This window comes from Eptesicus fuscus, chromosome 6 (genome assembly GCF_027574615.1).
Source record: "Eptesicus fuscus isolate TK198812 chromosome 6, DD_ASM_mEF_20220401, whole genome shotgun sequence".
Classification (NCBI taxonomy): Eukaryota; Metazoa; Chordata; class Mammalia; order Chiroptera; family Vespertilionidae; genus Eptesicus; species Eptesicus fuscus.
The window spans coordinates 83920596-83947839 of NC_072478.1; the positions used below are offsets into that span (position 1 = coordinate 83920596).

General features: G+C 42.9%; 1 protein-coding gene across 1 annotated transcript in view; it reads right to left on the reverse strand.

Moving 5' to 3' along the window:
- Nucleotides 1-10378: 10378 nt before the first annotated feature.
- Nucleotides 10379-27244, reverse strand: part of GRXCR2 (glutaredoxin and cysteine rich domain containing 2) — a 118423-nt gene continuing 101557 nt past the window's right edge. Inside the window, exons 2-4 of the mRNA XM_054718012.1 lie at nt 22791-23184; nt 17254-17481; nt 10379-11750 (exon numbers count right to left, since the gene is read on the reverse strand). Of these exons, the coding sequence (XP_054573987.1) occupies nt 11568-11750; nt 17254-17481; nt 22791-23126 (747 nt within the window). The 5' untranslated portion in view covers nt 23127-23184 and the 3' untranslated portion in view covers nt 10379-11567. The remainder of the gene's footprint in view (nt 11751-17253; nt 17482-22790; nt 23185-27244) is intronic.

Here is a 27244-nt window from a genome sequence, read left to right on the forward strand (position 1 = left end):
ATCAAATACATTCTAAATAGTAAAGACTGTGCCAACCTCAGATCCTGACTGAGCATCACGGGAAGCAGAGATGGTAGTATTTGCTGTAACTTCTTTCAATAAATATTTTTCGGGAGCCCACCACATGCTATGCAGTGGTAATTATGTTGATAGAGGGCCTGTAATTATCCATGGTTTACAGGACCAAGATGGAGAAATGAAAGCACTGATATTTTGGAGTTGTTCTTTATTGCAGCACAACTTAGCCCAAACTAACTTTTAGCCACCACTTTGAATTATGACTTTCTGTCTTGGTAATAGAAATAGCCCTAAATAAGGAAAGTGGTGAAAAATAAAAATTAAAGCATTCCAGTTAAAATGTCACGTGAATTGGAGGTTGAAATGGGGAGGACTTGTTCTGAGATTATTGCAATGATCCAGGCAGAAGGTGGTGTTGACTAGACTTTGGTGATGGTATGGAATGTGGAAAAGAATGGAGAGATTCAAAATGTATTTTAGAGACAGAAAATGATAGGAAATCATTTTTCTCTGCCAAGACCAATTGCTTTCTCACTTTGACTTGGTTTTAAAGGCCCAGGAGCAACATAAAGAAATAAATGAGCTGAGAATTAGGAAACCCCAATTCTGGGATTGTCAGTTAATAAGTAGGATGTGACCTTAACAAATCCTTTACCTTCACTTCACCATCTCTATAAAAGGAAGGGATAGTTCGATAGGCTGTCGCCACTTTTTCATTTAAGCACTGACAGTCGATGGATTCTGATCATAGGAAGCTACAATATCAAAATATTTGAAAGGGAGATGTGTTCCTGACATGTTAAGGAAATCAAGAATGAAAACTCATAAGATTTTGCCCTAGTAACGTCATTTTGCAGATGGCGAGGGTTAAAAAACACCCAGTGGCACAAAAAGGGCTGGAAAGAACTTTTTTTATTATAATTTTGCAGCAAGAAGTTTACTTAACACAAGCATCTGAAAAATGGCCAAGATAGTATATATGGAACATTATCAACATGACTCACTCTGATTTGGATTCAGACAGACTCTCTTACATCAAATCTGTTCTTCCAAATAAAAAGATGCAAAAAGGTACCCAAGCAATATTGGACAGGTGAACTTCACAGGCACTGTATCATAACATTGTTCACTTCAGCAGGATTTCCCAAGAGGTGTACTTAGACGCTTTGCCTTGGGACATGGACAAACATGTATTTTAAGTAATTATTTTCCTTGACTTTGTGTTTTATGTACAGAAATATCCATTAGCTTAATGTTCCTGGCCCTTCTCAGCTCCCATACCCACTCCTACCCAATTGGTAAGTTTTAGAGAAAAACTAAGTATGGTAGCTCAGTCTTTCTCTCCTTATCCTTTTAAAACTGTTTCCTTCAGGGAGGACAGCTTCTGAGCAATCCTCGGCTGTGGGGCAAGTGAGGCCACACTGTGGGGAAGGCCTGCTGGTGGCTATGTCTGTCCAACCCTGGGGTCCACAATGAGGAAGCCCAAATTGTCCAGCACCCGAGCAACATCCCCCTGTGCAGCTTTTATTGGTAATGACCTTGATATTTTGAGCTCTGTTTTCCTGATTCTCGTCTGTCTTTCAGGTGGTGCTAGATTTGAGTGAGGGAAAGTGATGTTACTGAGTCCTCTGAAATTCTAACACCTATGTATCCATCCATAGTAATGGATTCTGGAAATATATATGGCCAGTTAATTAAACCCTATGAATCCACAAATATTGCTTAATATGAATATAATCCTTTTAAGGGGGGGGGGGGTCAGTGTAATGTAGATTAAACAAAATATTAATAAAAAAATAATAGCCCTTGCCTGGGGACTGAAGGGTCCCAGGTTTGATTCCAGATAAGGGCATTTGCCCGGGTTGTTGGCTTAACACTCAGTAGGAGGCAGCCAATCAATGATTCTCTTCATCATTGATGTTTCTATCTCTCTCTCCCTCTCCTTTCCTCTCTGAAATCAATAAAAAAGTAAAAAAAGAAAATAAATAAAAAGTATAGGCATGAAATTTTAAAAAAATAATAATAGTGGTACAAAATTATGAGTTTGGCAAATATGCAAAAAATATGAATTATAGGAATGACAGAATTTTGAAAATTACTGTACCAAAGAGGATATAAGGCATGTTTTAGCTCCATCCAGGAGTTTCATCATACCAAGAAGAATGTCAATTTTAGGAGAAAAGTTTGGAGTTGATGAAACAAACCTTATATAAGTATGGAGTAGCAATATAATGAGTTAAATTAGAAATATCAGTGTGAAATAATAACCTTAACGAGTATGTTTTCAGCTCTGGCCCAGCAGCAACATCAGTGCACTCTTGCTTACCCTGTATTCTCATGTGTTCCTGAGTCCAGGGCCTGGTCTTTAGAATTATTTCCTTTTAAAAGGAATCAGAATCCCTTAGAAAATAGCTAATTCCATTATTTAGGGCAATAAAAAAAATTAGAACATTTCTCTAACAACCTCTTGTTGCCAAAAAGCAAGAATGTTTGCAAGAATGTCAGAGGGCAATGTAATAAAGGATAAAGGAGTCAACATAAAGGGCCTCTACTGACTATATAATTTTCAAAATTTTTAAAATAAAAATTTTATTATAAAGCGTGTGCGCGCACACACACACTCAGACACACACACACACACACACACACACTATATATGCCCAGGTCAAAAAAATAAAACTTCATCACCTATCGCATGAGATCCTTCCATAAGCATTATTCCCATCTCACCCCCTTCCCTTCCTGCATATCCTACCTAATAATAGACAAATATGCAAATTGACCGTACCTTCACTATGCCCATGATTGGCCAGGAGGCGTGGGGGGGCGGGACTCGGGGTGGCCGGGGTAGCTGATTGGGCTGGCGGGACGCTGAGCTGCATCGCCAGCAGCGGCACGAGCTCAGCGTCTGCGCCATGGCTGTGCTGCGGCACAGAAGGGGCCTCTGGGGCAGCGAGCTGACAGAGCTGATGTCCCGCTGTGCGGACCATCAAAAGCGGGGGAGCTGAGTGCTCAGCTAGCCCGCAATCGAAAGCAAAAGTGTGGGAGCTGGGTGCGTGTCCACTTAGGCAGCTTAATATGAATATAATCCTTTTAAGGGGGGGGGTCAGTGTAATGTAGATTAAACAAAATATTAATGCACCAGCGGACAGGGACCCAGCTCCCCGTGATCAAAAGCAAAAGCGTGGGAGCTGGGTGCCTGTCCACTCAGGCAGCAGGCCTTTCAGAAGCCTCCGCCACGCCAAAGATCGAAAGGAAAGCGTGGGAGCTGGGTGCCTGTCCACTCAGGCAGCAGGCCTTTCAGAAGCCTCCGCCACGCCGGAGGCTTCTAAAAGGCCTGGTGCACCAGCGATAGAAAGGAAAGCGTGGGAGCTGGGTGACTGTCCGCTCAGGCACCAGGCCTTTCAGAAGCCTCCGGCACCTGGTGCACCACCGGACAGGCACCCAGCTCCCCGTGATCGAAAGGGAAAGCGTGTAGGGGACCCTACATGTGCATGATTCAATCATGCACTTGGCCTCTAGTCCTTTCATAATAATGACTTCCTTGTATTTTCTTTTTGTCTTATCACTCCAATGTGCATCCCTAGACATTATCAGTTAGTCTTCTCCATTAAAAACAAAAGATATGGCTCTTAAGTGGAAACTACAATTTGAGCATCAAAATCACTATCAACATCATCCTCACCACTACTATCCTCATCATGGCTTATAGGGCAAGATGAGTCTTGTGAAAGGCCATAAATTCAAAATTATTTAAAATAGAAAACTCAATATGAAGTCCTCCCAAAAGGTCATTGTAATAGAAAGCAATGAATATAATAAACCATGTTTATATTTTATTGATTTTCATAATTATGAGGGTTTGATATTTCTTCTCTTAATGTTATACACTATGAAAGCATAATCATATGCCTATTTCTATCTGTTTAAGGAGCATAAATATTGGATACTGTAAGCCCAATAGTCCCAGCAAAAGTAAAGGCTAAGAACCGGAAGGACCAGTTGAGTAGGCACCCACGATAACCAACCAGAGAAAGGGTTCCACAGTGTTTGCCAATAAAATGTATTAGCCAGATGACCTACAAAGGAACACAAATTACACAGACTCAACATCTCAACTCCTAGGAGACTAAATCTCAATGCTAAGAAGGAAGATGTAAATTTTTAATGCTAAGAAACCAAATCAATATTTGATTATGACAGGGTAATTGTTTATATAACAATGGCCAAGTGATAATTTGATAAAACAATTTCAGAGATGGATACTAGGTTGCAAAATTAAGCCCTTGGCATAAGATAAGGTCTGAAATAGTCTCACTAACTCTACAAATATCATTTAACTATAGAAAAGCTCATTATAAAAAGGTAGTTTTGGCTGAAATCACCTTGGGAGAAACAAACAATTCTGAGCAAGAATTAATCAGTCAATAAACCAGGTCCTGCAATCTAGGCTGCTTTGATACGGTAATCTTTTCTTTAGGATCTGCTAAGAATTTTGTGACACCAGGAGAATAATAAAAATAATAATACTGAAACCCTGAGGATATATATTAAAAAACAACAACACAGAAAATCAAGAACAGAAACAAGAAAGGCATTAAATCCAAGATACTGATGCTTTCAAGTAGATTGAAGTGAAACTATAGCAATAAATTCTGTAATCTTTACTTTATATGTTTATGAATTAAGGTTTTGAAGAGTTTAAAAGGATCAGCCTTTCTAAATACATAAATGGCATTCCGTTTAGGTTGTTTAAATGATACGCTTAATAAATTTGTGATCAATGTTTAAAGGCCCCAAGAAAAATTGGTTTTTAGTTTGGGGTATTTGATTCATGAGCTTAATAAATTGAGCATTAAACAAAGAACTAATGGTTGTGAGTACGCCTCTCCAAGGAAAAACCCTTTGGATGTAAAAGGATCTAGCAATAAGGACCTGGCCAGAAGGTAGTCTTATCTGTGTTAGTTATCTATCTCCATGTCACAAATGGTCCCCAAAATTTAAACAACAGTTTACCAACCCACAATTGACGGATCAGGGAGGGCTTAGAGGGGTCGTTCCGGCTCCAGGTGTCTCACAGGCTACAATTATGATGTCAGCTGTGGCTGAGTCTCAAGCTCAACTAGGAAAGGAGCCCCTTCCAAGCTCACTCGTGTGGTTGCTGACGGATTCAGTTCCTCTCGGGTTGCTAGACTGAGGGCTTCAGCTCCTCCCTGGCTGTTGGCCGTCAGCCACCCTCTGTTCCTCGCCATGTGGGCCTGTCCATAAGGCAGCTGATAACATGGCAGCTGGCGTCATCGGTTAAGCAAGCAAGAAAGGCCAGCGAAAGCGTCATAGCCTTTTATAACCTGATCTCAGAGGTGATATCCCATGTTTGCTTATCCTCTTGTTAGAAGCACGTCCCTAAGTCTAGTTCACACGAAGGCAATGGCACAAGGAGCGAATTCCAGGAGGTGAGGGTCACTGAGAGCCATTTAGAAGCTGTCTACCTGGGAACTTTCCCCAAGACCCTAGCCCATAAGACAATAATACGCTGAGGGCTCTGTGAGTGCGACCAAATGTCATGTCTCTGCAAACACCAAATCACCAAATACTTGAGTTAAATACCCCAACACCTACGCACCGGGCACTGTGGTAGATGCTGGGGATACAATAACAGACTAGGCACACTTCCTGCCCTTAAGGAGCTCATAACTGAATGAAGGAGACCAACAATTAAAGGAGATTTAACCACTCCCTTCTCCTCCTATGGCACCTATCATTTTATTTTGTAAACATTCATTTAAATCTCTGGTTCCCTGTGAGACTATCATGTCCCTGAGAGAAGGTAGGATGTCTGTTTCATCTTCTGGCTCCTTGTGTCTTGCACATGGCTTGGCTCACTGGAGGCCTTCAAAAATATAACATTTTGAACTTAAAAAACAAACATGGTGAGTAATCTATTAGCCATTCACATGCTAGTGCAAATTTATGACCCCAATCTTCTGAGAAGTAATCATTAATAGGGGAAATACTTAGGAGTTAGATATAAGTGACACTAAGAGGACTGTACAAAGAGGAATCTCATAGTGTTAAAAAAAAAAAAGATAAACATTGACTCTAGTTTTATCAAGGCCTGATTTAACTGCCCCATTCCTACCTACTTCCCCCAGGCCCTTACCCCAAGCAATGAGGAAATTCTACTGTATTATGGGGTCCAGGTCTTTTCTTCTCTGGGTTTTACATGTTCTTTAACACAGGCAGTAATTATATTTCTCACATAATTGCATGAATGTAGAACTCTCTATAATTACTGTGTTTAATTAGAAAATGAGGAGATCCAACTAATGAGGACAGGTGATAAAAACAACTGCCATTTCTTTCAAATTTGTCATAAAATCCACTCAGAGTAAGCTCTAGTGAACCACAGAAGTTTCTTATAAATGTCACTGGCACGTATCTCCATGAATATATTAGCAGAGCAATTCACATCTGTGCAAGACTTAGAGCAAGGACAACATCATCTTTCCTACAAACTTAAGCTTAATTGATAGCTTTGGTCCATTTAACTTGGAAAGGGAAATTATGGGTAACAAAATTATTGCCTGATGTGGATTTCAAAAATTGAAAGTGCAGCTCCCTCTTCAAAAGCGATCTTACCTGGAAGCCAAAATAAAAACAGAAAAAAAGTAGAGTTGTTCTAGGAGCAAAGGTGTATGAACTCTGTCCTCCTCACCCCTAGACAGACAGGGAGGGGAAGATACAGCCATTTCAAACCACAGTGTCTTCCAAGAAGGTGGGGTCTGCAAAAGGAAACCTTTAGCCCCACAGATTTTCAGTGTGTAAAGGAGTAGAGAGGCCTTGAGGCTAAGCCCAGGCGGGAGTAGAGTCCCACCAGAGTAAGAAGAATAGAGAGTAAACTGAGATGGAAAGGTAAAAATGAAAGCGGAAACCAGCAGGATGGTTCTAAGTGGCTGGCACAGTCAGCAAAAGAAGTCTTGCTAAGTTGTCTCATTACTATTATATAATACCAGCCACCTAATCATCTCCCCAGGTCCTGCACAGTTTGTTGCTTTCACTAAGGCCTGGTAAGGCAAGATGTTTTCAAGGACCACAGAAAGGGCCTGCATGTTTACAATCTGGGGTGTGTGAGGTGGAATGGAACAACGCACCCTTGGGACTAAGAGATGATCAATACACTGAATTAATTCGACTGTTAAGATGATTGAAGGAGTTAGTAAGTGTCAAGTGCATAGAACAGTGTCCTGCACACAGTGCAGCGGCTACATACTTGTTAAAACAAATAAATAAACTAATTATGCAATAGAGCCCCGACTGACCACTGGCCCAGCCCACCTGGCCAAGCAGAGGCACTGCTTATCACTGGAGTAAGCATCAGAGGGGAGCAACAGTGACCTCCCCGCGTTGTAAGGTCAAATTCTTATTATGCTGACTAGAGGCCCAAGAGTATACTCTCACTAATGGTAACTACTAAGTGTGTTTCTATCTGTTTATCAGAAGACCTAGCACAAATGCCTGGAACATAGTAGACATCCAGAGAAAATTTGCTCAATGAATAAGTGATTAGGTGTCTTTTGAAAACATGTATTCATTTAAAAATATTTTTGAGTTTTCAAAGGATATAGAATTATTTAAATCACAGCATCACTATATTATTTCATCTTCACATTTGTTCTAGCTCTGAAGGAATTATTAGTCTTACGAGTACCAGTGGGCCAACCTTGCCCTAAATGTATCCCAATCCTGCCCAAACCACTGACAATGTTTTTAAGATCACAATCAGGAAGTGGATATTTCAGTGCAAACGTATCTCCACTAGTAAGCAAAGAACTAAGATATGTTTTGCATACAGTAGGTCAGAAGCAATATTTCTGGGTACAAAGGGCAGTAGGCAGACCCTATGGCTCAACCTTGAAAATATATCCGCAATCTGACCACTTTTACTACTCCCACTGATACCACACTGGCCCAGGCCACCCTAAGCTTTCACCAGGATCCTTGCAATGGTCTCCAAGCTGGGCTCCCACTTGCACTTTCGTCCCATAGTGTCTTCTCTCACCACAGCAGCCTGAACGGCTTGTTAAAATGTAGATCATATCCTGACACTCCTCTGCTCAAAGCATTTGTATCAATTGGCATCCAATTGGGAAATCAATATTTCAAAGAGAGGGAGTATTTATTATAGGGAGTTGATTACAAACATTAGTAACGGCAGGGAGCCACTCCCCCCTCCCTCCTTAGGCTGGAAGAAAAGGGAAAATACTGGCATGAACCTGCAGTCAGAGCCTCTGAAATGACCAGTGTTGGAACCGAGCTGCCTGAGCCAGCGTTCCCAGCTGCTGCTGCCACTCACGCAGCTGCCACGTGGGCAAGGCTGCCAGCATTCTCATTGGGAGTGGGGGGGAGAGGGGATGAAGACTCTTCTGATTCTGCCAGTACCTTTCAGTGGCAGAAACTAACAGGAAGTCAGCAGGCAAGGGAGTCTGGGAAATGCAGTTTGCAAGTCTCTGGCCCCAGCAGTAGAGGAAGGTACAGAAGAAGGGGTGTGGGGTTGACAGAAGACCCCATCCAGAGAAGCATCTCACTCACAGTAAAACCCAAGTTTACAATGACCTCCCAGGAAAGCACCCCCTCGCCCCAACACATATGCACCTTCTTTCTGCCCCCATTCCCTGCCACCTGTCATCTTACTGCGCTCCAGCCACATGGGCTTCTCTGCTGCTCATCACACCTGCCAGGCCCTCCTTCCTCAGGGTCTAGCATTTGCCGTCGCCTGTGCCTGGGGTAATCATACCCCATATACTTTCACAATTCACTCCCTCATCTCCTGTAGGCCTTTATTTTAAGGATACCTTCTCAATGACGCCTCCTTGAAAACTAATTTAAAATTACAACGCATCCTAATTCCCAACCCCCTTTATTATCTTAGTTTTCATCACAGCATTTATCCTTTTCTAACACATTATCATATACAAATATATTTTTATTCTGTATTATATATTTTTAGTTGTCCCTCTCTCACTAGATGGGTAGGTAGATAGATGATAGTCAATACTAGTATTTCCCCCACCAAAAGGTAAGCTCCCTGGGGGTGCTTTTTTCTACTGATATAGTCTGTGAACGAAAGGAGCCACATGCTAACCTGACAAGCTCAGGGGAGGCCTATGTGGCAGTCTTGCAAACTCAGAGACCTGAAATAACCACAAAGGATGGTTTGAAAATTAAATATTTAACTACAAACAGGTTATAGTGGGCAGTCATGTCCTAGGCCAATATCTTCCCTGACAAAGGTCAACTTAGATCTTCCTTACTGAGCCCATTTGCCTTTTTGCCTCTAAGATAACATATCTGTGAGATGTCTGTGAGATGTCTGGGTAACTTGTAACTTCCTTCTTTTGCTGGAGCCCCTGGGGCACAACCAAATGTGGTGGGCGCCAGGACAGATACTTCAAATTCCTTCATTATCATGTTAATTGTTCCTGTACCCACCTAAGTATGTGTCCATCATTTTACTTTTTATCCAATCCCAGGGGTTTCCCACCGTTTGACTTTAACCCACCTCCTTAATCCGTCACCAATGAATTTCATGTAGCCAACCTATGTCCCTCCTTTAATAGCAATGTATAAATACAGATGTAACCCACCATTTCCTCGGAGCATTATCTCAATTCATTGAGGTTCTGCTTCCCGGCATATGTCGACATTTTGGCTCAAATAAACTCACTAAATTCTTTACAGGTTTCAATGGTTTTTTTCGTTAACAAGTCCCAGTGCTCAATAAATACTTATTGACTGAATAAATAAATGTAATCATTTGTAAATGCATTTTTTATGGGATGAAAAATATTAAAAGCCTGTGGGAAGGAAAGGAAATATTGTTACACCTCTTTGGTGTAACACTCCATTGTTACACTCCATTTGGAGTCCCTTCTACATGCTTCTACCATTCCTTGAAATTCCCCTAACGCAGAACTTGTCACACCACATTGTAATAACATGTTTACGTATCTGTCTCCGCCACCGAAACTGTAAGTCCCATGAGATGCCAAAGGGGTGGTGCCCGCCTGGGAAGCACCGCACACCCAGCACCTGGCAATGCCATCCTGCAGTCCCATATGCAGGGCTCGGACAGCATCTGTGGTCCAAAGCAAAAGACTACACTGACAGGTCTCTCGACATCATTCCTGCCTCTGATGCTCTGGAAAGATGGCAAGAGTCAACAGCTGTGAGAAAACAGAGTCAGGAAATAGTTAAGTGCAGAAGCAAAGAAAGTCGGCAGCAGCTCTATTGCTCTGGCTAAGCAAGGAGAAGTAGAATGACCATGGCTTTGGAGAATATTTTAATCTTTTTATTAGAAGTGTTTCTAGTGCCTGAAAAGTCCTGTATTCCACTGGTGAGTTTTAATAGCTGGATATCGCAGGCTAACAAACAAATCTTGAAAAAATTGTTATGAAAATCCAAATAATTATCATAGAAAAGCAACGCATCTCAATAGATAACAGATTTTACAGTGTTAGTTCAAGGGGACTGGGCTACAAAGTCCATTAACAAAAGCATGTTTCTAATTTTATACCAACTTGAAGAGGAAAGATTGATCCTTGGTGTGTGCATTCACAGACAGCAGAAAGATAATTGCTAAAACCAGCCCTGGTTGGATTCTCTTTTCCAGGCTTTCTGTAGATGCCTAGAAAACATGCAGAGTCTTCTATGAGGAGCTCGTGGCTGTATCTCACACTTAAAATAGATTTATTTGGGAATAATTCAGGGAAGAAGTGATATCACACACAGGTACTCAAGCACCAAATTGATCACAGAAAGCTTTCACTTGGCTTCTGTCCTCAGTGGTTTGGAGGCACGCAGACATGCCTGGTCTCATCTTGTCCCAAGGAGCACTGCTGTCACCTGCATGGGACCCACCCACGCCCACCTCACAGGAGGGACTGGGGGCTTTGAAAGAAATGCCTCCTCAGCCAGCCTATCTTCAGCACAAAGCACGGACCTGCCGGACCTGCCGTTTTGTTTTCAGCGGCCTGCTAAGTGCCCTGGGGCATTGGGCATCCCTTCCTTCTGCTTAATTAAAATTTCAATTTGACCAATGACGCTTTGAGATGCATTCTAAGCAACAGGAATTCAGTTCATCAGAAACCTGCCTTTTTCATTCCCTTCTCACTGCATAAGTTTGCAAAATCACTCCCAGCCAGGAAATGACTTCACCCTGCTGCCTGAAAGGGACCTTTATTGGTTCGCTAGCGCAAGGAGAAACCTGAGCTCAGGCAAGGGAGATGCACGCACACATTCCTGGAAGGATCATTTTAGAACCAGTTTCAAAGCCGACTGGAATTTGAAAATGCCTCTGCCACTTAGACCCACGTGGAGATGAGACTAGCCTTGTGAAATGTCATCAAGTAACTGAGGGTTGTTGTGTTTTGCCAGCGGTGGAAGCGAGCGCAGCCACTGCGGCTTCCTTGCTGGGAGAGGGAGGGTGGGGGCAGTTTATTAGAAATAACGTTAGAGAGGATGCGATAAAAGCCGACATTCAAAGCCGTGGGCTATTGATTGCAAATCTGGCAGGGCTGCAGGCCATTCTCGTTGCAGGCAGGGCATCGCAGGGCCCGATAGGACTCCTTAAATCTGTTGGCCAGCATGGAGAACTTGCTGCCGTGGCACAGAGAGCAGGTGGCACTGCCCGAGCCTCGGCAGTGAAAGCAGTTGTCATCTGGAAGCTCCCCTTCCTGCAAGAGACGGTCAGGGTTTAGTAACAGCAGCAGTTCGAGTTGATTGATCACATGCAGGTGAAAATACCACTGGGCTGGGCAGAGGCTGGGGCAGAACAAGAGGAAAATGCTTCCCACAAACTCGATGAGGGGACTGGTCAGAGGCACGGAATAATCTCAGCAAGTTTATCAAAGAGGGTTTCCTTGGTGGACATCTCTCAGGCAGCATCCCCTGCCACCACGCCTCGCGTCCCAAGACTTCACGCTTTTCATCACCCTTGTCACCATCATCTGACATGTAATTTCTGTATGTTCCATGAGAGCAAAGATTCGGGCTTCCTCGTTGCCAAATACTAAGAGTGCACATTTGGAGCATGACTTGTAGGTGCCAGGCGCTGTTCTAAGAGCGTCTGTTCATATACCAATCCATCTAAACCCACAACAATCCCCTGAGACAGTGTAAGGGTTACCATCCCCATGCTACAGATGGGAAAATGAGACACAGAAATTCAGTTATTCACCAACTGTCATGCAGCTTGAAGAAGAAGAGGCAGGTTTTGATCTGAGGCAGCTGAGCACCAGAGTTTATGCTCCTATTAACTATTGTAGTTGTCTGAAGTAGATGCTCAAGACAGATGGTTTTGTGAGACTAAGCAGACGAATAAAGTGATGGTACAATCCTTGGAAGCTTAACTCTGAATTCTTGTGATACTTTCTCCTCATTCTCTTTGAGAACTGTGATAAGGCCCCAGGATTCAGAGCTCCACTCTGGAGTCAGGAGCCTGGGACTGAGGCCAGCTTCTGACATCAAGAATGCACTTTGGACAGTTCCCTTAATCTCTAAATCTCCATTTCTTTCCCTGTGGAATGGGAGTGATAATGCTTACCTCTCTGAGTATAGTAGCTAGAATATTACCTGAGAGAGTACAAGAAAATACCGTATTATATAATCTGGCATAGTATGGGTTTTCCATGAGAGTTTGTTCACTTCTAAGCCTTGCTAATAAGTCTCCAGTCCTCAACTCCCACCCTACAGAAAAAGGCCCTTTGTCTACCATTGTGTTCTTCCCCTAAAACATCTCAAGGAAACTGGCAATCTTTGGACTCTGTGCAAAGATCATACATAGACCTATAACCTTCCAAGAAATAAGGGACAATACCAAATCTATACAGGTGGATTTGGCACCAAATCCTGTTCATTTCACCTTCAAACCCATCCAATTTTTTCCACCCCACAGACACAACCCTAGTCTGACCTCTACCAGCTCCAGCAGGAATTCAGTGTGGACGCCTGCCTCCAGTCTGGTGGCATTCTCCCCACTGATGCCAATTTTACGAAGTTGCCTGCCATTGTGACTGCCACAGAGCACTCAAGAAACCTTTTCATGAACACTTGCCTCCCAGATAAACTTCAGATTAAAACCAAACTCCTCAGAGGCTTTAAATGCTTAGTTACATTTTCATCACACTCCTGTCCTTGGGTCTCTCTCCAGCTGGTCTCCAGGAACCTGTGCCCCCTCCACCCAGCCAGTCGCCATGTTCTCAAGTGTCAGTAAGCCTTGCCCACCCAACCTCTGGACCAGGGGTCCCGCCGCCTGTCCTGCCCCAAGCACGGCAGGTCTCTCCCTCCACGGAAAGCTCCTCGGGACTAGACAGGAAGCGCTCTGTGTGGTGCCGTTCACCGTCACTTCCTGCACATCTAGTGTGGAGCCAGAGAAATGTCTGCTGTTCAGATATTTGCCAAAGGAATAAACAAAACAATGTTGTCTAGAGAATCCTTCCCATTCTTAATTCTAGGAACTACCAACACAGCTGGAGTCCAGTGGGTGGCTCCACCCGGCTAACAGCTTTCTTTTATAACCTAATAATAAAAATAATCTCTGAAAAGGGAGGCATTAGTTCTGCAAATAGCGCCGTTGTGCTGCACAGTGCCCAAGGAGGTATTACACTTTATTCATTCTAGATTTAGAGAATGGAAGTGATTTCCAACGGACGAAAACCTAAATCATGTCTGTGCACCCTTTTGTTAATATTTTATTGATTCTTGCCATACTTTCATATATTAACAATGCAGAAATGTGTTTCCTTCCCTTAAAGTATTCAAAATAAATTTATTTGCCAAAATGTTCTTAAAGCAAATTGCCACAGTCCATTTTTCTGCCAAATCCACACGTTTTAATGTTTTAGACTTGATCCCAGTGAGATTTTGATGGTACAAGTCAATGTTGTCAAAGAAAGTACAGTAAAATCCTAACATAATAGAATGCCAGGCCAGATAGTGAAAGATGAACAAAATGGCCTGGTGAGCTCGCTGTAGAGAACAAAACCAAACCATCAATCAAATTTTACCTGATTGCATATTGGAGTTTCTTTTTTAAAAAATATATTTCAGAGAGGAAGGGAGAGGTAAAGAGAGAGAGAAATATCGATGAGAGAATCATTGATTAGCTGCCTCCTGCATACCCCACACTGGGGATTGAGCCTGTAACCTGGGCATGTGCCCCGACAGGGAATTGAACCATGACCTCCTGGTTCATAGGTCAATACTCAACTACTGAGCCACACCAGCTGAGCGCTGGAGTTTCTATCCTTAACTTGAGTTACCACCCTTTCCAACTACTCACCTCAACATGTTCATTTAATTATTTAATGATTCACTAAATCAAGTATTACCTGAGTCTCTACTCTCTTTCATTCTCATTATTTTTTAAAATTCTTCTCAGAAAACATTTAGTAAGAGGACTTAGAACATGGTTGTACAACATAGTGCAGGTTATAAAACCAACAAACCTCCCAAACCACCTCCCACCAGCTCGATGACCAAGGAAAGGGGCCTGGGCTTTCACTGCAGGCTCAAAGCTTGTTAGCCCTGAAGAGGGTAACCAGCGCCAATCCGGAGGCTGCTTAGCTAAGTGGTTATGATCACGAGATTGGCAGTCAGGTGGACCTGGGTTTGACTACTGACTCTGATGACCTCTGGTAAGCTCCTTAACTTCTCTGAGCCTAGTTTCCCAGCTTCAAAAGGAGACCACCAGAAATGTCTACCTCACAGAGTCTTCGTGAGCATGACATGGACTATGGCATGGAAAGCATTGGGCATGGTGCCAGGCTATCATGGGCCCTCAGTAAACTGTAGCTATTATTACTATAATTTGTTTCTTATTATTATTATTTCAAAGGCAAGGTCAGGTGAAGCATAAAAGAGCCTAGTGATCTGTGGTTTCAAATCCACTGAACCCAGGGCCAGGTTTCCTCCCTTCCATGTTTCATCGTGGCTCAATTCAATTATCCCTCTCCTTCACTCTGATAGTTATTACAGAGGTGCAGTGTGGCCTGCCATTAGCCTTTCCCTGCCCTTTCATCAATGTCCCCACTGCTTCCCTTGGTCAGGAGGGGCTCCTTGGTGTTCTTTGACCCTTTTCTAGAATAATCTTGTCTGGGCATTTACTGCATGAGGGATTGGGCAAACAAATAGCCATTTAAAACAGAGTTTTAAGGACAGGCCAAGTGAAGTATAACCTTTCACAGCAATTTTGTGCTGCACACCTCTGTGCTGGTTTATGGCATTCCAGCTAAGAAACATGGCTCTGTCCGTATTGAATTGGAAGACAATTGTCATGTCGGGCCTGTTGTTGCTTTTGCATTCAGGGCTGCAGTGGGACCTATATGCTAGCTTTTCTGGCTCTCTTCTGAAAATATATGCCCCTACAAGTTGTAATATGGTGTGAAAAAGAATAGAATGAATGGGTGCTACAGTGGGGAGGGAATGCCTTGGATGGCAACATCTGGCTGTCTGCCTACTGCTACGCCGAGTTCTGAGTAGGGTAATCTAGAAAAGGCAGAGGCAGAACACTTGGTCCCAAATGCCAATCTTCTTTCCACAAACAATCACTATTTATTGAGCACCTATAATATGCCAGGCTCTATTATGGGAGGCAATGGAACTATTGTGTTACACCAATATACACATGGCCCCTGCCCTCATGGAGACTAAATCTTATGTGTGAGAACAAACATTAACCAAATAAGTATAAGACTGCAACTGTGAGGAGGGGTGTGAGCTGCCCTGAGGGGTTCCTTCTTGGGAATTTATCCTCATGGACGCCAGGGAGGCCCCTCTGAGGAAGGGATGCCTCCACTCAGATCTCAGGGGCTGAGGAAAAGGTGGCAGGGAATCTGGAGAATATCCGAGGTCCAGGGAAGTTGCCCCTGGTAACAAAAAGCAACGAACACATGATAGGCAGTGTTTCTGGGGTGGAGAGAATGAGGAGAGATGTGGTAAGAGATGAGGCTGAAGAGGCCAAGAGTGGCCAGGCACACAGTACTTTCTAGAACAGTGAGGAGTTTGGGTTTTATCCCAAGTGAAGAGAAGCCATTGAAAGTTTGGGGTGGGGGAAGGGGGTGATGAAGGGATGACACAATCAGATTTGTATTTCAAAAATCTCTCACTGAGTGATCAGATTAGAAAGAGACATGAGAGGCTGTGAACAGAACTTTTAACAAGAGCCTTTCGATGAAGTCTGGTCATGACCCTCTTGTTCCTATCCCCTAAGCCTCCCAGGGTGGGGACATCACTCAGGGGCAAGGAAGCCAACAAATGGGAGGTGAGAGTGCACCCCAGAGAAAGCTTCAAGTCCCAAGAGATAGAACGTAAAGAGGAAAAAAAAATTCACTTCTGCTGCCACCCAAGCTTTTACTCTCTTAGCTTAATTTCATCAAAATTGCTTTTCCCACCTTGAGAACTAATGAATACTATCAGTCTTCCCCCTCATCTGAGCATGTCTGAGCAATGGTTTCCAAGGCGTGGAGCTATTTATATTTTTATCTAAAGGTGGCAAGAAGTTAAGCTTTAATAATATTTTCAAAAGAAATTGTTATCCTAATTTTTAATAAACTAGATGACAGTGGTGCCCTCACTAAGACTGGCAGTCACTACAAAAATGTACCCAAGGGACCCTGGAATAAGCATGATGTAAAGGGACCCCACTTTACGTAAAGTGGCAGTGGTGTCCCGGCTCATTCATTCACTTTCCACATTTTGCAGTTTACTTGTGCCTGGCCTAGTGGGTTTACAAATGATACTGTTTATTTTTAACTAAACTCATCTCTACAAAAATCTAAAGAACTGCAGCCTTATTAAGTTTCTTCAAGGAAACTGTGGATTGAGGACCCCAATAATAGAAGCACAAGAGAACCCATAAGAAAAGGGCAGAGCTAATTTTTCCCATCTCTAGAGCAAGATGTTCTAAGCCACACTGCAAAGTGAAAACAACAGATACCTAATCAGATCTCAAAAGAAGTCATCCAAAAAAATTAAAATGAGGAGTGTTTAAAATATGGACTTATCACTATTATCGCTAACAATGTACCGTTAAAATACAATAAAATCCATAACATCTTTCATATTTAGACATCTTATGTGGTCATATTTGAAAGTTTTACTGAAGCAGTGCACAACCAAGACCATTTGGAGACCACTGCAGTAGGGCCCTCCTCGGGGGACAGTGACCCGCTGACGCACCTGGGGGTACTGGTTGTGGGGAAACGTGCTTTCTGTCTCCGCCAAAGGCCCGTTGTTCTGGTCGCTATCTCCATAGATTTCCTCTTTGGTCATCAGAGACTCTTCCTCGATCTCCTCTTCCTTCTGGAGAATTTTCCTCATGAAGTCTCTCTTGTCCATTGGGGTTCGAATGATTTTCAGGTTATTTGTGTAGATGATTATCTTTCCAAAATCTATAATGGGTGGGGACTAGAGAAATGGAGAATGAGCATGGAACCTCCACCAACCGTCACCAAATAAATACAGGGCTGCAGAACCTGCTCGCCGTCCCAGGAAATAGGACAGGAGGAACTTCCTCTCCAGCACTGTGACCCCATCAGACCACAAAGCTCCAGTTCATTCCCTAGTCTGTTTGCTTTCTCTGTAAACCATGGCAACCATCTTCCTCCTTCCTGTTGATGGTAGCCAACCAAAGCTACACTAGTCATATAACTAGAGTGTCGGACTCTGCAGGGTAGGGTCCAAAGTGCCTATTTCAACCACATACCACAGCAGCTGATGTAGGGCCAGGCATAATGAGGGCTTAAGAAACACAAAGGAATGCTTTTTAAAAAGTGTCACTCAAACTTGTTTCTTTGCATAAATAATAATAGTATATACAATTTATTGAGCATTTATTGTTGTTGTTATGATGTCAGACATTGTGCTAAGCATTTTACAAACATTACCTCTCTCCAAGCCTCGGGCGGGGGGGAGGGTTAAGTGTGTCTCAAGGTCACAAAGTTACTCAGGGTCTCTGGCTGGAATTCGAATCCAACTCTGTCTTGCTCTAAATCCATATTCTTAGCACCTACACTACACTATTCACAATCACTTTCCCAAGATCATTGTATTTTTTATATATTAACATATTTTATACATTTATATATATTCTGTTGTAACTTGTGTTCTTTGTCTATGAAAATCTTTTTATGTCAATAAATATACTTCGACAGCATCGTTATCAATAGCTCCTGCTCCCTTGCTGGATTTCTCATGTGTGCCTTAACCATCTGCTGAGGAATCATCTGGTCAGTAAAGAAGCAGGGGAGTAAATGTTTAGGGATTACTCAGCTAAGAACACGCATGTCTTCCCAGAGCTAGGTCAGCTTGCAGGGAAACACTGGATCCCAATCCCACTGTTCACCAACTGTGAGATAGAGGAGAGTCATTTGGCCTCCCAGCGCCTCGGTGTGCCCATCTGTAAATGGGCTGCCATCTCGCTGGCATGCACTAACCACCACAGACCAATTCATTTCTAAAACACAGAAATGCTTCTACACTGGCTGGTAAGCAGGTGCTGTCCTGAGACTCCTGAACGCTCTCCGGCTACTCCAGCCTCTCTCCAGGGAGCCTCTCACATCTCCCAACCAGTCATGTAAAAGTTGACTTAGGACCCTGCCCCCAACCCTTCACTGGCTTCTGGGGCGATTAAGCAATTAAATATTTGTACTCTCTTCCCTGAGGCTAATCATGTCATCTTCCAGGGATGGCGGTCCTATGAAGAAGATATAAAACAGGGATTGCAAAAGCTGAAGGTACCATGCAAAGGGTAGGCACTGCTACTGCTATTGTTCCTAAGAACTGTTCTTTTGGTCATTCGCGCATGCGCAATCATGCTACACAACCACATGCTTCGGTGGGAAATGTTCTGCCCTGCTTTTGCGGAACTGCATCCGCCAATCTATTAGATGCTCCACCGAAGCAGTCTCAATCTGGCTTGAGCCGGGGTTCAATGTTCAGGTCCCCTTCCTTGAAACATCCACGGGGTTTTCAATAATTATTTATGAAGCCACAAGCTTCCTACCCGGCCTGGTTTCCCTCCCTCTCTTCTAGGGATCGTGTGGCAGCTTCCATTTCCTACCGCTTGGTGCGCGCGGGGTTCCTGTTTCGCACTCTGGACTATCAGCTTCTGAACATCAGCAGATAAAGATGGTGGCACTTTTGGAAGGTTCCATTTCCACTTCCAGTAATAGCCGAAGAGGCTCAGTTACGAGGGAGCTTTCTTCGCATCTACGGCTGGTTTCTTTTTTTCCAGGCAAAACTCTCAATATACTGAAAAAACTCTGCAGCCCTCTGGTTCGACCTCCTGCCTCTAAGCTGGTCAGTATCTGAGACACGCAGGACAGTCCATTTATTTTTAATGTATTCCAAAGGTGGACGGTCCCAAATCACCCTGCAGGTGTGTTTAAGTTTCAGTCACCCTGACAGCCAAGCTCTTCCTGGTGTCTAAGGAAAGTCTCCGGGTGTAACTAAACTTCACATGATCTGGTTGCATCCGATTGCCTGTGAGGAACACCCACTCGTACATTATAGAGGGCCGGGATGGAGCCAGGAATTTTATGTTTCCTTCCACAGTGCCCAGAATGGTAACCTATGTGATTGAGCCTCATAAATATCCTGATGTCAATGGCAGCGTCTGAGGCTGCTATTCGGTCACCATGACACCTCACCGCTGCTCCGGGTTTAAACACATCACCGGGTACAAGAAAGGCAATGGGCTTTGGGGGGCCAGCAGACCTGAGTTCAAATTGTATTCAAATGTTATCTGACGGTTGTGTGAGATGTGCAACTTAATGAGCCCCTATGAACTTCTTTTTTTCCAATCTGTAAAATTCTTTCTCATAGAATTATTGTAAAGCTGAATTTATGTATTCTGTATAAAGTGGGTGTTCAGTGGATGTTACTTCTCTTCCTTCCCCTTCCATTTTTTATGGACCTTATAAGCTTCGGTCAGTTTCAATTCCTTAAAATATTTTATTGTTTATAACCACTTTCTCTACCACAAAATTTTTAAAAGTCTCAGTGTTTCTTTCATAAGAACCTGGTCATTATCGCAATGGTGGGTAACATTTACAGAGCATATACAATGTGCCAGGCACAATGCCAAGGGCTTCTTATCTGTTATCTCTCTTTAATCATAACACTCTTGGTAAGCAGGTACTTTTATTACCCTCATATCATAGATTGTGACGTTGAAGCTCAGCAAGTTTAAGTGGCTTTGCCCAAGCTCACACAGGTAAGTGGGTAGAATGGACATTAGGCCCAGGTTTAACCAACATCAGAGCCCTTGTTTATTTAAAAACAAAACACACACACATTACTTTTGATGTGGTAAATAAACATAACATAAAATTTACCTATTTTTACCATTTCTAAGTGAACAGTTCAGTGGCTTTAAGTACTTTCACACTGTGGTGTTAACTATCACCATCATCCATCTCCAGAACTTTTCCTTAATCTCAAACTGAAACTCTGTACCAGTTAAACAATAACTCCTCCTTCTCTCTCCACCCCCAGCCTCCCTCGCCCAACCCCTGACAACCACCACTTTCCTTTCTATCTCTATAAATCTGACTACTCATATAAGTGGAATCATATGATTGTCCTTTTGTGACATATTTCACTTAGCATAATGTCTTCCGATTCCGTCCATGCTGTAACATGTGTCAGAATTTCCTTCCTTTTTTAAGATTGAATAATATTCCATTGTGTGTATATACAACATTTTGACTGTCCATTCACCTATTGATGGACATCTGGGTTGTTTTCACCTTTGGGCAATTGTGGAAAAAGCTGCTATAAACCCTGGTATACAGATATCTGTCCAAGTTCAAAGCCTCTATTTTTAATTACTGTGCTTAACTACTACCCAATGTTGCCTCACAGCCAATATTTACTAGGGGTTATTTTACAATTGGGTTCACTATTGAAAAATCATGACTTCCCAGCTCTCATTTCCTTATTTTTCACAAACACCACATTACAACCTGTTCAGTGGGTGCAGGTGCATGAATCCATCCTGACCACTCTTACATGTAAAGGCTGGCTTGACTGGGATGTGGCATTTGATCAGGCAACATAGAAAACAAGGATAACTAGACCAGGCAGGAATCTAACCCTGAACATGGCCTCTAGAATCTGATGTTTAAATCTACTGTGCCGTGCATGGCTTTATAAATCCATGTCTAATCATACATTTACATGAATGCCAAGTTTGGCATACTGACTTATGAAGGTCAACACTCCAGTACTACCTAATGTGGCCTTGTATAAGGTATTGAATAAACTACAGATTTGTAAATTCTAAATATATGAATAAGATTTAGGTAAAATGAGGTACTATAAGTATAAGAAGCTATGTACCTACGACATAATAAGCATTCAGTAAATGGTAACTAATATTATTATCATCAACATTATTAGTAGTGATCTTCTTCTCTAAAAAGGAATATTCCATAGAAAAGAGTATGGGGAATCAGAAGACCTGGGTTCTTACTCTGACTCTGCACCTACGACCATATTGGCTGAGTCCCTTAACAATGTGGCACTCAGTGTTCCTCATCTGCAAAATGGGAGTGATCGCACTTGGCCTTTCTCCTCAAGACTGTCATGAAGACCTAATGCGATAGTACATGATAGTGCTCTGCAACGCAGAAGCCACTCCAGTAACACGAGGGGCTGTTCATTCCAGCCCCCTTTCATACCAAAAAGAAACCAGTACTCTCTTTGATAAATGTGGACATGCCCATATTTATACTCTTATCAGGGCTAGCAAGGCCAATACATTTGTCTGCTATAGATGTAGTGTTTGTTCCCTTAGGAAACTAATAAAAATGATTAGAGAGTAGTTATCTGAATTTCACACTTTAAAGAGGAGTATAAATCCTACTTATAAACGCTATTCATTAATAACCTGTATTCACTCTTTTTAAAGAAACACATTCATAGTCCCACTAGCAGAGAGCATATCCACATCTCCTCTGAGACTCTGGAAATCAGTGACTACCTTTCCAGGCTCTTCTAACTTAAAAAGAAAAGCCATGCCTGGGCTTTTGAGTATCCATGCTACTGGAGAAGACCACTGAAATTCACAAATAAAATACGTGTTTCAAATGAACTGTTAGCTTCCACTTCTTCCCCGTGTAACATTTCCTCTGGCTGATTTGCTCTTCACCATCTCTTCCCAGGACTCCACCTACCCAGTGTTCATGCTAATGAGCAATGAAAGGGCAACATAAATAAACCAACAGACAGACAGACATTGTTTGAAAGCAGGCAGCAAGAGGGAGATGGGGAGAAAAAGCAAGTTATGGATAAACCACATGCTGAATAACTGCCTGGAGTAAAATGAACACCTCCAAACACTTAGCTCTTCCAGGAAATAAGATGACCAGTCGCTGCATCCTTTTCTAAAACAGCAGTCGGGCAACCTGAAAACCACAGCACCTCTATTTAATTTACTTACTGAGATAACCCAGCCAAAGACCCAGTGCAATTCTGTTTTCTTACCCTGGATGGAATTTGAATACTATCGTGCTTATTGCACTTTCCAATAACTAATCCACAAGCATGCTATTGTTTTCCCAGAAATACTATCCTAAGAGCGACTTCCCATTTGGTGCACCTATAGCCCTGGCTGGTACAGGAACATGAGCATAATACAAATTTGAAACGTTCAGGTGCTTCTCTAAATGCACGTTAGTCCTTAATGCTTATACCCCACACACACTACCCACCTTATGGTCATTTGCCTTGTAATCGTTGAAGAAAGGCTGGCTGCCCGCCAACGTATAGGCATTGCCCTCTCTGAACACGCTGATCCTTTGAGCAGTCAGCTTAGGGGAGTAGGGTCGGGGCTTGGGGGCTTCCCCAGACCCGTAAACACCATCCATGGGTTCCAGGGACTCTTGGAGAAAACTGTGAGGGTATTCCTCCTTTGGCGATTCTAACTCCTGCCCATCTTCGAAGACCTGCTTCAACACTCGGCCACTGTAGGAGGAAGAGATTTTGAATCGGACTTTCCGGGGTTTGCCGTCGCTCTTCTGGTTCAGCTTCTTCTCAGGGTCCTCCATCAGCAGCACGTCCCTCTGTGGTTTCCAGGCCTCAGCGCAGCCAGTGGAACTCGGAGCTCTGAGAAAAAGGCACTTTATTTTCTCTCCTCCTGCACATAATTAATTCAAGTCGCTGCTGGGATATACTCAGTTTACAGCAACGGACACCCACACATTAAATATTGATAGACCCTCATGCAAAGGCAGGCGATTGCGGGTTTATGGAGGGGAGGGAGCATAAGACAAGATTGGGTCCCTTCTGAATCCCAAACTCACCCAGAATTCACCCAACCCTGGCTTTTCTTAATGTGAGTACGTTTATTGAGACTGAACAAGTACCAGTTCAATAAGGATCAATTACTCAATGAGTTGGCAAATGTCTTGTTATTCTTACCAACAGCCATGACCTAATAAGCATTTAATAAGTGCCAGAGATTTTTACATACATTAGCTTACTTCGCACTCACAATAACCCTACAGTGAAAGTATTATTGTCCCTTGTTTACAGAGGGGACAGTGGGGCTCAGAGCAGTTTCCCCATTTATCTGCTGGATTACAGCTAAGCAAGTAAAGGGCAGGGATTTGAATTCAGTTCTAGCTGACTCCAAATCCCGTGACCAGTCCACCAAGTCAAAGGTTTTCCAGTTGTGTCTCATGGAATCCTAGACAAGAGGGAGCCACAGGTTCTGGACTCTGGGCCTCCCGCCTCTGTGTTAACCAGATAAGTTCCACTTTGTGTCTATTTTATATAGGCAGTTTATTGCCCATTGATTATACTTCAATAAAGTTTTTCTTTTTTAAAGACAAAAAAATTTTTATTTTTCTTTGCAAGCATAGCGCTAGGCACCACTGCCTATTGCAGACAACACCTGGTAAATGCCCAACACTGTGAGACTGTCATTGGAACGACTATCAGAGAAGCATGAAATGTGGGGCATGAATGACAGTCCTGCAATCTGGTTTAGGAAACAGACCTACCACATACAAAATAGCCTCCTGCTTAGGGAAAGGAACAAGCAGTCCACTGCTGACTCCCAGCATAGCTATTCTGGAAAGAAAGTGGTCCCTGAGGGGACAAGGGTGGAAGAAGAAGGCTTGTAAAGGAAAGGGCCCTTGGGTTGGATCTAAAAGGATGGGTTGAAGAGCTGGGATGGTTTTGCTAATGATATCATTTACTGCATTGTCTAAACTGTCTTCTCAAACTCCTGTGGCCATTCCTAGGAATTCTATCACCACTCCTTTCACCCACCCCAGCACCCTAGCCCTAGGTCAAGTCCTCATCGCTTCTGTTTTCAAAGTTGCAGCAGCCTCCTAATGACTTTCCCACCCATCCGCAAGTCCGTTCTCCACCCTGATGCCAGAGCGGGTTCCAAAACACAACTCTGCGAATGTCAGTCTCCTGCATAACAAGTCCTAACCCCTCCTTTCAGCGGGCAAGGTTCCTCAAAACCTAACCCTACCTTCCTTTCTAGCCTGGTCCTCTTCACTCTTCCAAGTGCCGCCTGGAATTGGAGTTCCGGGCACACGGACAAGCTCATCTGTTTCTCAAAACCACCAGCTTCTGTCTTTTATCCAGTACTCTGACTTCTCACTGGAATGTCAAACTTCCCCTCCTCCTTGAAGTCACAACCCAAATGTCACCACTTCTGAGAAGCCTTCCTCCCTGCCTCAGGGAGAATGCCATGGAACGCTGGATCTACCACCATCCAGGGCTTGTTGTTTTCTTTACCGTTCTTGTGGTTCCCTCCCCACACCCCCACCCCACTAAGCTTTGAGATTAATAGAGTCAGGAGCAGTCTTTACCATTTCTCTGACTCCAGTGTTTATCAAAGCGCCTGGTATATAATAGAACTCAGGTAAGAATTGTTGAATGAATGACTTCTAGGTGAGAGAAATAAAATAAATAAAACTTTTGGAAGAGGAGTTACACATATTTTGTGGACAATAGTGAAGAGGTAGGATCAGAAAGTTGTCAGGAAAAAGATCTATATTTCTACTAAATAGGAGGGGTTTCACTATGATAAAACCCCGGTGTAATCAATACAAGAAATGTTACACACACACACACACACACACACACACACACACAGAAGCAGCATCTCTTAAAAAACAAAACAAAACAAAGGTATGCTCCTCATAACATCAGAAGATACATTCCTCTAGGTTCCCTAGGAAGCAGGGCCAGCCCTGATGTACCGTGAAGAGACTGGAACCTGTATCCCTCAGCGCTTAGGACAACCAAGTGGGCCCCAAGGCTTCCAGGCAGTCAGTCACCTGTGACTGAATCAGCCTTACTCGTTTATTCCAATGTAGAGAATAAATATCATTATTTGCTATGTATGCCACGCCATGAAAAAGATTGGGAAGCCCTAAAAAAGAGAATATTTTCTTCTATTCATCCCAGAAACCGGTATGAATAAATGACCAATAGTCTATCTTCATCTGGGAGGATCAGTGAGCTGACTTCCATTCACAGCTACCTGTCAAACAGGCATTTTCAATTGCCCAAGAAATGAACACCATTAACAAAGGTAGCCTTTCAGAAGAGTAGACTTCACCCAGAGCCTGTGCACTGATGCATTCGCACAATCGTGCTTCTGCCACCTTGAAAATTGTTACGTTAAAATTAAGTTAGAAATATTGACACAATTGAATTAAACGGGATCCTGACTATGAAAAAAGAATCATTTAATTATCTGAAGAAGGCAAAAGCTGGAAATGAGATTTCCAAGTAACATTTGTTCTATAGTTTTTTTGTTTGCTTGTTTTTAAATACATTTATTGATTTTTTTACAGAGAGGAAGGGAGAGGAATAGAGGGTTAGAAACATCGATGAGAGAGAAACATTGATCAGCTGTCTCCTGCACAACCCCTACTGGGGATGTACCCGCAACCAAGGTACATGCCCTTGACCGGAATCCAACCTGGGACCCTCCAGTCCACAGGCCAACGCTCTATCCACTGAGCCAAACTGGCTAGGGTTGTTCTATAGTTTTTTTAGGCCTTGTCCTATGTTCACAACAGACTCTGAGCCAGACCAAAATCACGAAAAGTTCTGAAAGACTCATACTTCTTGATAATTTTTAGATGTGTTTTCAGAATAGCTCCAAAAGGAGGATATAATTGGTAAATTGAAAGCAATTCTGGTAGCACGATGAAAAACCTTAAAAATGTTTATTCCTTGAACCTTACAAAGACAGAAAAAAACTGCATAAATCGGAAGAAATAATGTAAAAACATTAACATTGATTGCAATGGGTGAAAGTGTTAGGGGCAGAAAGAGAATATTGGGGACTAGCTACAATGATAAGAAATATTAATCATGCTTTGTTAATAACTGTGATGGTTCTGTTCTCATTAGAGAAAGCACATTCTAACCTGACTGGGAGTTGTACGCCCTGGGACATGGGAGCCAACGTCGGAATGCAGCCCAGCCTCCTGCCCCGAGAACTGCATATCATTATGGAGAGATTTACAACCTCGTGGCTGAAACAATCTAGTCCTGAAGGCACCCGCCCTTTACAACCCCCAGCTTCTATTGCCTGTAATCTGGTCCCAGGGTGCCCAGAGGATCCGCTCTCTGCCACCCCTGACAGCCCACATGACTTGTAACCTGTAATGCTTATCCCGTGCCTGCTTCCCCATGCCTGTAACTCCTACTTCCCCATGTAATCTTTGCCCTTCTACCCAATATAAGCAGCTGGCTTACAGGGAGAGGCAGAGCAGATTATTATGGATGACCTGCTGCTCTCCCACACTGCGAGCATTATTGGAATAAACGCTCATATAGGATTCAATCCTTTCTCTCCTTAATTGGCTGAAGTAGTGACAGGCAGCCCGGACCCCTTGGTTGTCCAGTTACAAAAGGTACTGAATTGTTTCTTTCCCAGCTTCATTATATTTTTAATTGTCTATGATAAGCTTATCTTACTTTGATAATCAAGGAAAAAATAAATGAAAAAATCCATCCCTTTCAACCCAATAATTTCTCTTAAGGAGATTTTTCTTTTTCAATTTTAAGAGTTTGAGCAAAAATCAATTCAAATTGGGCAGCACCAAACCAGAGGTGGTTAGGAGTGCTCTGTCAGCAGGAGCTGAGAGAGGGACTTTTACAGAGAAAAAGGGATGCAAAGTAAGGA